Source organism: Apteryx rowi, unplaced genomic scaffold (genome assembly GCF_003343035.1).
Source record: "Apteryx rowi isolate R43461 unplaced genomic scaffold, aptRow1 scaffold_306, whole genome shotgun sequence".
Classification (NCBI taxonomy): Eukaryota; Metazoa; Chordata; class Aves; order Apterygiformes; family Apterygidae; genus Apteryx; species Apteryx rowi.
Genome location: NW_020449486.1, coordinates 738,028 through 751,103, shown reverse-complemented (window position 1 = coordinate 751,103; position 13,076 = coordinate 738,028). Strand labels below are relative to the sequence as shown.

At 39.2% G+C, this 13,076-nt stretch overlaps 1 protein-coding gene across 2 annotated transcripts in view; it reads right to left on the bottom strand.

The window, feature by feature from the left end:
• The window catches only part of LOC112968203 (BMP/retinoic acid-inducible neural-specific protein 3), a 192,019-nt gene that overhangs the window by 48,438 nt on the left and 130,505 nt on the right, over positions 1-13,076 (bottom strand). For both annotated transcript variants that reach the window (XM_026070185.1, XM_026070186.1), the window contains 2 exons: positions 11,797-11,902; positions 8,430-8,666 (listed from right to left, as the gene is read on the bottom strand). In XM_026070185.1, coding sequence (XP_025925970.1) covers positions 8,430-8,666; positions 11,797-11,902 — 343 coding nt within the window. The remainder of the gene's footprint in view (positions 1-8,429; positions 8,667-11,796; positions 11,903-13,076) is intronic.

Below are 13,076 nucleotides of genomic sequence, written 5' to 3'. Positions count from 1 at the left end.
TAATAATGGAGAAGGCCAGAATTCAAGTTGATGTCTACATTCTGTAGTGAATCTGCAGGCTTGGCAGCTAGGAAAAAAATACCTTTTTACTTGTTAACTAAGTGTCTTTGATTTGAAGATAGCGAGAGGCAATAAAAAGGAATCCCCTGGTGCCCACGTTTGCTAAAGCAGCTTTCAGAAAGAACTCCCAACAGAGGAATAGCAAAAAACAGTGGCTTACTGGGATGGCAAACAAAATTATACTAGATTTTTCTGACTAACTAGAGAGATGGCTAGAGCTAAACATCACAAAGTTCAGTCTGGCTGCAGTGTTGCCTGGAAAGAATATGACACACTATAATAGCAATATTTTAAAGCACTTGCCTGATGAAGAGGAAGAGAAAGAACGAACCACATGTGAGAGACGCTAGTTGCGTTCCTTCATGCACTGCTGAAAAATATTCATATACTTCGTAATTAAGACGATTCCAAAACTTCCAAAAATGACAACATGGCATGGTATGATGAAAAAGCTGCTATTTATCTGATGACGGAAACGTCATTGCGGCTTACATGGGAATTCACATTTCCTCTAGAACGTCCTTATTTGTCACTGGCTGTCATCATAACACGTTCTGTCAAACCAGATGTCTAAGATTTTTGTCTTCAGCACAGTCCTCATATATTTAACTTTACACTTTGTTTCACTGGCTGTGTTTGTGTCAGTTTTATTTCAGTCTAAATATTTTTTTTGGGGGGGGTGAATTAAATCATTCTGATTACATTGGCTACTTCCGCTATTTTTTTAATTATTATTCAAACTGACTCAGAATAACCCCCCAAACTCCTCAACAGGTATATAACTGTGTGATTGACATCCAAGAATCTCTGGAAGCAAGAATAATGAGACAGTGAAATCCTCTTCCCTGAGAAATAAGAAGAGGTTTCTGTCGATTTTGAGAGCAAATACGATCACTTGCTGTGGATGTATTTATGTACCTGTGTAACTCTCACGGCCATTTTCTGACTTTGGAAGCAAACAGAATTCCTTCTTTACAGCTTTCTAAGGCTTCAGTAATCATAAAGGCAATGCTGCCAATCCGTAGCAAATTCATAAGGATATAAGCAAATGGTTGGCCAACCTCTTGAGAGGTCTGACTCGAACGACTCAGAGGTGAATACCACCAGCAGCTGCAAAATGAAAAGAGTGAGCTAAAACACATTCTGTCTTTTAGTGGTATTCAACGGTTAAAATATTTGCCAAAGTGAATGTGGAAGTTTGCATATGAGTTCCCACTGATTAAGATCTAGATTAACTTCTAGAGAGAAGGGTAATTCCTCACTTTTTCCAGGACCAGCTTTGGGCTTCTTCTGCGTTTGTTTTCAATCAAATAGATTCGCAGATCTGGGAAACAGATGTGTTTAGTGGAAAGATCCTTTCTTGCTTCAAAGTTGACATTTTCACAGGATGCTCAGATTTCATATGGGACAATATGAATCAAAGGAGAAGGGTAATGGGAAGAATCTGGGAGATTCTGAAAGTGTTTTATCAAAATATGGTGTTTTGCCACTGCTACAAGGTTTTGTAATTTTAAAGATGGAGATATAAATTCATCACACTATTAAATGGATAATTCTCTAAATCTCACTGAATATTATGGAAGAACATAGTGGAGATGATCTCTTCTATTACTTTGTGTAGATTTCAACATAAAAGTAATTATATAAGATGCAAATGCTACCCTCAAAAAGAATGGGATGCCTGAACTTCCTCATCTGCAGCATTACCGATATTTAATTCAGTAATAAGCTTATCACCCACTCTGTTAGAACCTGCTTTCCTCAACCCTTTACACCCAGTTCTTTTTTGCAAGAGATTTTTGGGAATATTAATATTTCAATTGTTATAAAGAAAAAGAAAAATATAATTGAACCAAGGAAGAAGTACTGTAAACTCTCAGAACAAATCCTATGCTGATGCAAACTAGAATGACTTTGGTAACTTTGCATGTAGTGCTGCTGCATGTTAACTGAGGATTCAGATCTAATTTTCAGGTGAACCTTTCAAAACTCTGGATTTTTTCAGACGATTGCAAGTCGGCACAGGTAGACTGCATCAATGCGTAGTAGCAAGATATCCTGGAATTATTATGGAATTATGAAGGGCTTTAGCCATGAAGTCCAAATCCATTGAATCCAGGGACTTAAAAAGAAATAGCTTGCAATAGCAATTCAGCTCAGCTAGTACTTTGCAATCACAGCAGTGATGGAGAGTGGATGTACAATGAAAAAACAGCTTCAGCAAATATTTATTTGAAAGTTAATATCAATTGGCTTTGGCTGCATTTATACTACTTTCACTTTCTGTGATACTGAATTTTGCCTTTTACAATATCTCTATAAGACAGATGTAGAAGTCGGAAGACCCAAACTCTGCATTTGAAACCAGAAGTTTGTCTTCTAAAGCTGTAGCCGGATATATTTCAAAATATTTACAGAAGGATTTTTGATGTTTGTTTAGGTCTGTGAAGACACACATTTGGTAGTGTAAACAGCTTTTGTGTTCAGTGGGCCAAGTTCTTCAAGGTCCTAGATGCTCTGGCTCTGATCCATTTAAGCTGATGCTTAATGCTTAAGCACATATGTCAAATCCATGAATTTAACGGACTGCAGCTGATTAAAATAAGCATGTTTTTCAGCACTTCACTGGAGCACCTGAAAGCACAACTGTGATGATAAGTTTTCTGTCCAATTTGTTGCAGACATGCTATTTCCTTCTACACTATTTTATAATTAAACTGAATGTTAGAAAAAATAAGCTTTGCATTTCAAAGCTGTTTTGAAAACATGCTTCGTAATATCTTTGTTGCACATCTCCTTATGCCATGCCCTTCAAAGAAATATTCCAAGAGGTGTTTTGTTGCCTTCAACAGAAAAAAAACCAACATCTCAACACTTGGGAAAAATGCAATGGCAAGGTAGCAAGCATGTGAGCTATTTAAGAAAATAAATGCTTGGATGGAAGAGAGTTTACTTACATGTTTCCAGGAGGTCTCATAAATGCTAGTGATAAAAAGTGAAATTACAGAAATGTGCTTTTGACACTTTCTATAGTTTGAGCAATCCTATCATCCACGTCCTTACTTATTTTAATAGACTTTCTAATTGTAAAATGTAATGAAGTCGCAACATTGATTGCTACACATTTCTTTTAGATGTCACTGAGTGGGCCACTTACACATGAAAACTGTTTTCATTTAAATTGTTTAAATGAAGTGGCCAGATTTCCAAAGGTACACAGCAGCCAACCACAGGAGGATTATCGTTCCATACAGGACCATATTCCTATCCTTGCTGCCAGATTCCTCCATCAACTTCCATATTCATTCTTACTTTTCTGCAGACAACACAGAGTATTTGGCTGGACTAGTCTCCTCTATAAATCCCATTATGCTGGTTCATAGCTACTAAGAAAAGAAAAGTTATCAATCAGCTGTATCTCTCTTATTTTCTTTATACCAAGGAAAAACTACTAACCAAATCTAGGAAGCAACTTGGAAGGAAGCACAGAAGACATTAAAGAGAAATCATTCTGTTGCCCTTTGAGGACAAAAAAAATGGTCATCTAGCAGTAACTGTGGTGAAAGCTTACGCTACTTACAGCAGTATTAATTCTTACTCTGCAATCTCCTCCCATTAGCTGGGGTGTGGGAGAAGCTGGCAAAATGGGCAGGTTGTTAAAGCACAGCCTTTCTGTAAACTTTGCTGTCAGAAAGTGCTATATGACATTTTTGTGGGTCTTTATGCCTTCCAGGTGTTTTAAAGCAGTGGGTCATAAACTCTCTAGAGTGCTGTTGCCAGCCAGTGGTCAGCAGAGTTGCATGTTGGAATTTGCTTTTTTGTGTACTAAGTCTTGCCAAAAGAGTCCCAAAAGAGTCCCAGATCAGCGATGTACAAGAGAAGATGTTCACTAACACCATCTTCAACGCTGCTGGGACGGTAAGCTGTGAAATGTCTTATCATACCTTAAATATGTCTAAATTTTGAAACTTTCTCAGGGAATCATTTGAGGCTTGTTTAGTGTGTGAAACTATGTAGCACTTGGATACTTAGGTCAAAAATCTTCCCTGAACAGGAAAAATAAGGTTTACTGAGAGAGCAGAGTAGTAGGGGGAGCCAAAGATTGTACATGGTCCTGATATTAGGGATAAAAGGGATGCAGGAAAAGTGACAATATTTCATAGCATTAACAGTACAACACACAAAAAAAGAGGGAAGCTACAGGCGTACTAGCAAAGACTGCAGTGCTTTAATCTAAATGTTGCTGGACCTCCTGTTCTGGGATCTCAGGGAAACTTAGTGGCCTGTGAGAACAAGAGATCTACTAGATTATCTTAGCTGTCCTTTTACGCTATAAATTCCAATAAAAAGGCTCGTTTCGTGCACATAAAGAAAGGATAAATGAAACGCTGCTTGACTGCATCAGGTGTGATATTTTTAAGCCAATTGATGATTATGGTGAAAAAACACGGCTTCTTGGAATGGCGTTCTCAGAGAGATTTCTGCTTGCACCATCGTTCAGCCAATGGCCTCGAGAAACTAATAAAATCTGTTAATAAAGGCTGAACAGCTTTAGGATGGGTTTTTGATAAGGAAACAGCTGCTCTTCTTGCAAGGGTAGCAGCTAAGTCTGAAGGCCACAAGGTATGATAAGGAACAAGCAGATGGCTCGGAGTAAACAATCTGAAGTAGCTCTCTTGTCTTTTCTTTGAGCGAGAACACAGTACGTACCCTGATAGTACGAGGTTATAGGAAACTCACTGAGCTAATTGTGATCAAGTAGGTATTTCTGGAGGGCAACTAGAAAGATGAAAAAGCCAGCCAAGTCTACTGTGAGATGAATAACATACTGCTCCATGTCCTCCAAAATAGGATTGGAGTTCTTAAAAGATGCCAGAAGAGCCTGAGCAAAATGAAACCTGCACGTAATGAGGAATGACACGTTCTGAATTGGAATTTCACTTGGTCTTCAAGTCTCTATTAATCACAGTTGCTTAAAGTCGAACTGACACTGCCAGCATAATCCCAATTGCAGATCAAAGTTCTCCTATATGGAAACCAGGCAAAATTCTTCAGTGAGGCACATCTTTCCTTCTCATGTTATTTCTCATTCATTTAACATGATTACGCATCATGGTTGGGTATGTATGCAGAAAGTGGCCGTACTAAATAATTAGCTACGTGCAGTTGCGACTGTCCTATACGAGAGATTTGACTTTCAACTAGGGGTAGATGTTTTCTTTCTGCATCTCATGACTTGAAAAGCAAAACAATATTGTAATCTGCTTAATTTGGAAGAGAGCAGTAGGTCTTAGAGAAAATAATGTGTTTTTTTTTCCTTTTCTTTATTCCTGGAGATTCAGTTGGAGATTTTTCAAAGATACAAACAGCAGTTAGCTACCGATTGATTTTAAATGGGCGTTAGGAACAGAAGAACTGCCACTTTTGCCTTTGAAAAATCTATTCCTCAGTTRTTTTATCTAGAACAGACAGAAGGAGAGATAACACTGACAGCAAACAAGCCATCTTAAACAGAATATTTGCTTCTTCCTCTTTAGGCTAAATTCTGTCCACAGATAATGTGCATAACCTCAAGTGAACCCAGTAGGTTTTACAGAGCTGTATCCGGGGACAAAATTTGCCTCTCTATTCAGAGAACTGTTTTGTTATATATAAGATAAGGAAGGGGTTGGAAGGCAGGAAAGTCAGAAAATGAATACACTTGTATGTAACTTGGATCTGGGGGTCATATGTGTTAAAGGAATTCATTCATTCATTTATTCCCATGCAGTTAGCAATAGGCTATATGGGTTCAGTAGCTCTGCCTTATGCTCTCCCTTATCTACTCAGACCTGAAATCACTACCTCCTCTTGCCCTCTTTCACACTTCCTTGTCCAGCTAATTTATTTTTATTATAAATTCATTACAACAAAAATGAGGTACTCTTATCCCAAAAGCTGACTCATGCTGATGTAGACAAAGCCTGAAGGATATATCTGCCATATAAAAGTCAGACAAAATCTATTTAAAATATTACTTTTGTTTAATAGGAGGCACTTTTATTCCCAAAACGTGCTATTAACATGAATCAGATAATGCTGATCTTTGTTAAGAGTATGTTTCATAGCTTAAATGTTTCATAATAGCGACAGTTTTCAGAATCTCTCTCAACAGTCAACGTGGCTAGAAATCTGTTTACAGTCTGGGTGTGACACTTCTTCTGGAAGACCTTTTCAGATAGTAACCTATGATTTATATAGGTTTATGGGAGGTTGAATGGGCAAAAACAAAGTTATCTTTCAAAAGTTCACCTGCCAACTTTTTTCCAACAAATTGCAGACCCAAACACAGCGAGGTCACCTAAATCATCTTGCGGTGCATGTCTTTATGCAAAACAGTCTATAAATGAAAGCAGAGAATTTCTAAGCTACCTGTGAGATTTAGACATACGCATTTTATATATTTATTAAATTAAGAGTAATTTAATTAATTCAAGGGCCAAAGATCATGGCACGGGGCTTATTGATGCTAATAATCTCTATTTCACTCTCTTTATTAAACACACTTCCTAGCAATTACCTAACTGACACATGCATGTAGAGTTGTCATTTTAGTGATTAACACAGTACAGCTAGAGCCTTTTGTGAAAGCGCGGAGTTTAACTCTTACCTCCTTCTCCCCCCCCGACATTTGAGTCTCTGCATCCTGAGCATAGGATGCTAGGTGTAGCTGGCAATTAGCTATTCTGCTTCAAAAGCAAAGTGATGCCCCTGGCACACGATTCTGTAGAGCTTGCAATGAGAGTCCTCTACTGAGGCAGAAATATGTACATTACCCGGTACACTTTCTGCAAGCTAAAACTGCTGTTAAGTAGGTGGCAGCAAGTGATGTTCTTCAGTCACTGAATAATGTGACATACCATTCAAACAGGGCAAAATACAGTAAACAAAGCCATGTCCTTCTGTAGATTCAGTAGATTTGATTTACAGGGCATGACTCCAGAAATGACTAATGGTGTCAAAACAGCCATTGCAAAAATGCTGTTTTTATGTACACAGAAATGAAACCTTTTTATAATCAGTGATGTCTGTGATCCTCCAGGGAAAATATATTATAAGTTCTGTATCCTCATTTGAAGAGTGAGACAGGGGCTGGAAAAATGGCCTGAGATCTTCAGAGGGGACACTCATACATTTTACGCCTCAAATCTCACTAAAACTTACAGCAATTGAAAATGCAGCTGGTTTAGGGTCTTTTGAAAATCTCAACCCTGAATTGAGAAACCAATCTTTAACGATACAACAACTAAGGTAAAAAAGAATGTACGCAGATGTGCATGTTCACAGTTAAGTGTCGTACCAATCTTTCTTCCATTCTCCCACACTCTCCTTATCCCCATTGCATTGGCTTTTCCCCCTCTCTTCCTTTTCCTTTTTCTTTTTCTCTAGTGCAACTCACTTCAAACGAGTTGCTTGTTTTTCTGCTTTTTCTGCTTTTATTCTGCTTTTTCCTGCTTTTTTTTCTCCTCCTTCCTTATCTCCATCATTTCTCTTGTTTTCTCATGATTTTTCCCAGCTCTGCTGAGCTCGCCTTACCTTTCCCACCATCTGGCTAGGCAGCTGTTACTGATATTACTGAGCGAGTGAGTTGTGAAAACAGTTGTTCAAAAGCCGATTTTACCTGCAGTTCCCATTCTCTACGGGACGGGAAGTTCTGATGATAAGGACAGGTGAAATGATGTATGAAGCCAACCTTGAGGCTTTAGAGAAAACCAGTGTGGCAAAAACGTGTTGTAGAGACAAAATGGATAAGTCCATTTAAACAGAAATCACGTGAAGAAGCAAGCTACCAACTACGATGGATGAATTGCTAACGGCTTGGTAAACTGAAGGCAAACTGCCCCCTCCAGGTCAGTCTTGGTATCTCTGGAGGGATGGGATAGAAGGGAAGTACAAGAGAAACTTTGACCCAACGTTGAAAAAAAGAAGTGAGCTGAAGCTGCTGTTTCAGAAGAAAAGTTCAGAATATCTGTGCAATATCTGACCTTGTTTCTCCTCTGTTCTGCTGTCTCTTCCCACCAATACACTTCTTGTTCCAGTAGGGACCAAGCCCTCAGCAGCCCCAGACTCCACAAAGTGCAGCAGATGCACGCTCAAACACAGCTTGCCGAAATCCTAATGCAATTACATACATTGCTGAACCTCACGAGGAGAGGGCAACCTTTCCTATCAAAATGTGATAATAATTAAGACTCTGGTCAAGGATGCACTTAAGTATTTGCTTAGCTTTGGACATATGAACCATTTTGGCAATTGCAAATGGAGGCTGCTGTACAAATACACTTTGCGAGCTACAGCCCAACACACAGAAATTATTTAAAGCCTCTTACCAGATTCTTCAAATTCACTGTTGTATGCATTCCAAGTCTCACTTATGCGAAGCAGATTTTCTTCCATGGCTTGAATGTCCATGTAGGGACAGTTGCACTCCGGGAATTTGGGCACACACTGACACCAGCAGTCATTGTCCTTGCAGATGAACTCCCCTTCCGAGTTGCAGGCAATATAGCTCAGAGCTGCCTGTACAAAATGCTCTTGCAGATACTCGGGCAGGATGACCTGAAGACCTGAAGGAAACAAAGTAAGCATTATGTTATTAAATGCAGAGGAATGCTTCCCACAACCTATGTTAACTGGTAACAAAAAAATAAAAGGGGGGGGGGGAAATAGGTATGAAAGGAAACTATGGCTTATGTAGGTCAATTTGCTGTCTGTCTAGCATTTGCACCATGTCATATATTTCCTTTCTTAAGACTTAATTAAGTCCTCGGTAAGGAATAAGAATTCCACTAACTAGTAAGCTGTGCTCCTCAGATAGAGCATTTACTGGGGCAATTTATTTCTGGGGGAGGCTGTCAAAACTGGAAAGAAAGGATGACATCAACTTCTCCTTGTTAAGAATTGCTGAATGAACAGTCTCAGCTGTTAGAGCTTTGCAGCCTGCAGCTGAATTACTATCTTGGTGCTAGCATTTAATGCAAATTTGGAGAGTGCCGATGAAGGGAAAGCAATCCTGAAAGACAGCAGCAAGGAAACTAAAGAGACAGTCTAATCGGTAAAAGAGAGTGGTGAAGGTAAACATTTCCAGTCTGTAGTGGGATTGTTCTCCGTGTTGCCTTTGACACAACAAGACATGTCCAAAGTACCAATGTGTCTAAATTACTCCAATTATCTGTACATGATTCTGTAGAGACAAACCAAGAAGGATGGGAAAAGCTGAGCTGGAGGAAATGTTAGGGAAAAAAAAATTAGCCTGATATTTCATGCCTTATAACACTGTTATTTAGTGGCCTTTTCTCACTAAGTTTAGTGCAAAATATGTGTATGATGAGTCATTAGGAGCCGTAATTATATCATTTTGGACAAAATCAAACAACTGGCAGCTTCATTATTGATTTTTTCAGTGCATGGACTTATAACATGCTGTGTAGCCCCGCTTCACCTGGTGATGCACTCTGGCCACAGTATGTGCTGGAACGGGCTCAGGCCAGGTGCTATCAAATAGATGCCACCTATTTCTTGGAAGGGATTTCAAAATGCCAGAGAGACCATTAGTTGGATGAGCTGGGCAGGGCTTCAAAACCCTGAGAAAGAGAGTTCATTCTTCAATCTACTCAAGGTTTTATGTGGAAAGGGGTGCAAAGTCTAGCTGCTATTCTGTTTCAAAAAGCTCCCGTTATGTCCTAACTTACTCCGAAATGTGTTTTTGTGTCTTGCCCTGTTGTGTCAAGCAGAGACCTTGCAAAAGAGTGTGTTACATCAGAACCACAGAGCAGACGAATTAAAAATTCAGAATATTTGTGGCCAGAAACGTAGACCTCCTCATCTGAAAATTTTGAGTGTTGTTCACATGATCCCAGTGATGGGGATGAATATTTTATATAGAAGCATTTTAAATGATCCGTAGCTATTGGTCTCTCTAGCTGCAGTATTAAACAACCTGCCAAAGAACCACAGCAAGGCACCTCATACATTTGGCTTTATTTTCTGTGGCTGTGGGGCCATATTTAAAAGCACCTGAAAGCAAAATCAGTCTCGCTGGAACCAGTGGCACTTATTTGTGGACCAAGTCGCTTTTCAGTAGATGGATAGGTTATTTGTGATATAGACCTCTACCATATAGGCACCTGTTCAATTCCATGGACGTTCGTTCCTTATTGTTGGGTATGTAAAAATAATGGCTGTAGYGGTTATTTTATAAACTTTTCAAGTAGAAAGCCATATCACAAAACCATAAGAGACCATGGATAGCATTGCTAAAGCCAGCTCTCTTTGTGCTTTCTTCTGCCTAGTATGAAAACTCGTAAAACTCTTGCTGCCTGGGTTTACTTTTCAACGTGCTGGTGTGCTTGTGAAAAGCCTCGAAATTGTGAAACGCAAAGCAAGCCTAGATAAGCAATCCTGCATCTTGTTCAGCTCGTGCATGATAAATATGAAACAGTTTAGGCAGTTCTAATAATATATTTCTTTTAATGACAAGCCAGTGGCATGTGTCTAACCTCTCTCAGACGGACGCAAAGACTAATTTCCAAACTTTAACTGACAAACGTCATTCAAATGCTGGAGACCATTTAAAATGGCAAATTATTTCTGGAGACTTTTCACTGCATACCGGTGAAAATGATGAGATTGTCTGTAAAAAAATATATTGCCTGTAAAATCATTGTGTGATTGTATGGTGTTTAACCTGTTCTCTCCTTCTGGAGGGAGAAGGGAAAGGAAAAAAAAAAAAAAAAAAAGCCCATGGATATATTAAACAGGAAGATAACCTTTCCCTGACAATCACTCCAATCACTCTTAATAATCAGCAAAAGCTTCACACTATCTAACTGATTTATGAACCRATAGCAAAAATGCTTAAAACTGGAAATAATTGTGTAATTAACTACTTGTAACTGCAAATTGAGAACCAAACCCTGCTCTCTTTGTATGTGTGCACAAGTATATCAGAGGTATGAACTGCTGTTCATACAGCAGTATGTATGAACAGCAGTCCAATATATATTGCTATGCTGCTGTTATACCCTCTGTACCAGAGGTATACACAAGTAAGTAAATTAAAGAAAATTTAGTCTTTCATAGGAGTAATGATGAGATGCTCATGGGGTGCCTAACATGCAGGTAGGGGTATGCATCTATTGGGATCTGCAAAAACGGAATTAGGAATGATACCTCTTATTTTATTGGCTTTTCTATTATTGTTATTTTTCTGATAAATGTGATGCTTACCTTCATTGGTTTTCTTAAAAGTCCCAGAGGAGCCTTTCGACTCTGCATTATTCAGAGTCTTCCTAAATTTATGCCCAAGTCTTACTCCTCCAGTGATGCTACTACTCAGTGTGTGCAAAGGAGGTTGAACATGCTGAACATTGTTCCCTGCTTGGTGAACTCAATGGGGATTCAGGCAGTATAAAAGGTGCATAAGTAACTGCTAAATAGGGCCATAAAATGGTAACAGCATTATTCAAATTATTTTCTGATGGGGGACAGATATTGTTTTTTATTTCAAAGGCAACAGGAGTTACTGACATTTCCTTCGCTTTGTCTAGAAGGTACTTACTAAAAAAAAAAAAAAAAAAAGAAAAAGAAAAAAAATTAGGAAAATGACCTTTTATGAGGTGGGAAAAAAGAAAAAAACAAATAGTGTGATAAATGCCATCCAGTTCAAAACAAATTAATGAAATTGCACCTACATACCTTGCAACTGAATCTTATTTTCAGGACTCTGAACCAGAACAGAACTGACAGAATCTAGGTTGTCATAGTTACTGCAGCCAAGAGGACCAGTCCGCGTTTCTGTTACCTGATGGCAAGGGAATGGAAAACCATTTGCTGTGTTATTCAGAACAGACTGAGGAGTTCAGAAGTTTGTTTCATAAAGTTTCCCTTCAATTCAGCTGTCTGCGCATTTCCGACTTAATTCATGTGAAACWGCTCCTTTTATTTACGCAAAGTATAATTGCAGATATTTTACCAGTACAGCAAGAGTGCTATTGCAAGGAATCCTTTAAAAGGCTTTACCAGGTCAATAGTCCAAAGACGATTTATTCTGTCATAGCTATGTGAATCAGAATGAGCTTAATAAATGTGGTTCGTTAGAAGGAGCACTGTGATTTTCCCTGACTTGTGCACATGGCAACTCCTTGCTGAAGTCACGAATAGATTTCTGCCTGCTCCTATATAGCACAGCAGGATGCAGGAATAAAAACCTCTATGAGCTGTGCTTATAAGGGTGGCAGGGAGGATATTTTTCACCTGGGAAAGGTCTAAAATAAGGTTAGGCATAAGGTTCTAGACGTTCTGCCTATTGCAACCACAGAATCCCAAACACAGGACCAAAATACAACTGGATTTATCAAAACAGAATCACTGCAAATAGAGCTCTGGGTTAACATTTGAGCCTGGAGCTTAGTAACAGGCAGTGCATTAAATGAGCAGATAAAAAAAAAATGCAGAAAAGTGATTTATAGACTTCATGGGATATTACGGCTAATTTTAAAAGCGGCCAGAAAAGCATTATAAAAACAAGTTTCTCTTTTAAATGCTGCTGCGGGCCAAGAATGGGGTCTCATCCAGGTTCTCAGCGATGTAGCGCTGAGCTTTTCTGTGATGCCCAGAGGGCAGGCTGGCAGCAGCACAGCGGGCTGGGCAGCATCCCAGCCTTTTTTCCTTGCCTGGTGCAGGGAGCCAAGGAAAACCTCCAAACCCTTAGGACAGGTATACAAACACATCCCCACTCCTTTCCCCAGGCTGAATTGTAGAAAATTCATGCTTTTGTAGTTCTTTCTCCTTTAGTCCGAGATCAGGCAGAAAGACGATGGAGAAAGTAGGAGAAAAGTCATACGAGCAGAGCCATAGCAGGAAACGTTGGCCGTCGGGATGTCTTCCCAAACCCATTTGTCACCAAAATACAGCCAACTCCTCTATCATCCCCATCCAAAACTCTTCCCAGCCACTGTCCTCAGACTTCCCTACTG